Raw genomic sequence first — 1,666 nt, forward strand, 5'->3', positions numbered from 1 at the left:
CAAGGGCAGAGGAGGCCAGGCCTGGAGCAGCTCCACCTTGTTTTTTCCACCCCAAAGCAGGGTTTGCATTGCCCCAGGCCGCAGCCCCCACTGCCATAACCTCCACTCAGGCTTCCCACAGGTTTTTTTCGAGGGAGTCACAACACCAGTAAGATTGGAGCCATCACTGGAAAAATTAAAGTGTTTTATTTAGCGAGTGCAACTTTGCCCAGATTCGTGGCTGCAGGGCCTGAGTGGCATGAGCTCTGCAGCTGACCCCTGCCTGCACCAGGCACTGCCACAGCTCAGGGAGGGGAGCACGGCCGAAGCCACATGTAAGGCACTGAGTGAATGACACCAACCAGGCTCTGCCAAAAAAATCCCAACACAATCCCAGCGGCCACTGCCAGCTCCCCGTGCCCGGGCAGGACGGTGGTGCTCCACTGCCAGCACCAGCGGCTGGTTCCCCCCACTGCCCTTGGAGGCTTGTGGGGGGGTGATCAAGGGAAGCCCTTTCCGTAACAGCCTACAAGTAGGGATGCCAAAGCATTAAGAGTCACGGTAAATGACCGTATCCTGTACGGAGGCCAGAGGAGGAAGTTAGGGGCAGCGGGTGGGGGGCAGGAGGGGTCCCAGGGCTAATCCCGACCCACAATCTGCAGGATGAAGGTGAAGATGTAGACGATGTCTGTGTAGATGGTGAGGGCACCAAAGATGTACTCCTCGGGGCTCAGCGAGTTCTTCCTGTTCCCCAGCAGAAGTTGGGTGTCGTAGGCAAGGAACTGGGCGGGGGGGAAGGATGTCAGGCAGGGACCGGGTAAGGGGGAGCCCCTCCTCGATCCCTGCCTGACACCCTCTGCCCACACCAACCATCAACTCACCAGGGTGAAGACAATGGCACCGATGGCCGCGTACAGCATGTGGAGCCAGGGGACCTGCGTGGGGAAGGGGACACGGGCAGGCTGAGCTGGTGCGGGCAGGCAGCAGGCAAGGCAGGGCAGGTCCTGCCCGCACCTGGCTCCTGAGGAGATGATGCTGACGCTGACGCACCCTCTCCCTGCGGGCAAGCTGCCTCTGCCATGGCCGGCACCACACCCTGCTCCCCAGCAGAGGGAGACCACCCAAACCCCCTTGCCTGTGCCAGCCCTGGGGACACCCAACCAGGGACACCCATGGCACCCCCCGCAGACCCTACGTCCCCTCCACTCACATATTTGAAGGAGAGAACGATAACAGTGACGATCCCGGTCACCATGAGCACAATGGCCAGCACGCAGAAGAGCCCCGGACACGATGTAAAGTCAACCTTCCGGGGACACACACAAACACATCTGTCACAGGAGAGCCTGGAGTGTCCCTACCACCCAGCTAAAGCGCCTGACCCTCCAGGGCTGGGCAGGGCATGTCCCCCTTCTTGCCTTGGTCTGGAAGCAGAAGATGGTGACAACGATGGCCACAATAGCAGTGATGAGCATGGCAATCAGGACGGCCTTGGTCTGGTACATGCTGTGGATAGAGAGGACACCAGAGTCACCCCACACTTTGGCATCCCCCAGCCAGTGGGGTATGGGTGACCACCCCACAGCCCCAATACCAGGCAGGGACCCCAATGTCCCCAAGCCCAGGGGACCAGAGTGTCCCCTGGCGACCAGCCACCTCTCATTTGAGCTGGGCACACACAGAGGGG

At 60.6% G+C, this 1,666-nt stretch overlaps 1 protein-coding gene across 1 annotated transcript in view; it reads right to left on the bottom strand.

The window, feature by feature from the left end:
• Window positions 1-617: 617 nt before the first annotated feature.
• Window positions 618-1,666, bottom strand: part of TMBIM1 (transmembrane BAX inhibitor motif containing 1) — a 2,899-nt gene continuing 1,850 nt past the window's right edge. Inside the window, 4 exon segments of the mRNA XM_010133847.1 lie at window positions 618-761; window positions 861-914; window positions 1,190-1,285; window positions 1,398-1,485. Coding sequence (XP_010132149.1) covers window positions 618-761; window positions 861-914; window positions 1,190-1,285; window positions 1,398-1,485 — 382 coding nt within the window.

Source organism: Buceros rhinoceros, unplaced genomic scaffold, assembly GCF_000710305.1.
Source record: "Buceros rhinoceros silvestris isolate BGI_N320 unplaced genomic scaffold, ASM71030v1 scaffold24633, whole genome shotgun sequence".
NCBI classification, from domain to species: domain Eukaryota; kingdom Metazoa; phylum Chordata; class Aves; order Bucerotiformes; family Bucerotidae; genus Buceros; species Buceros rhinoceros.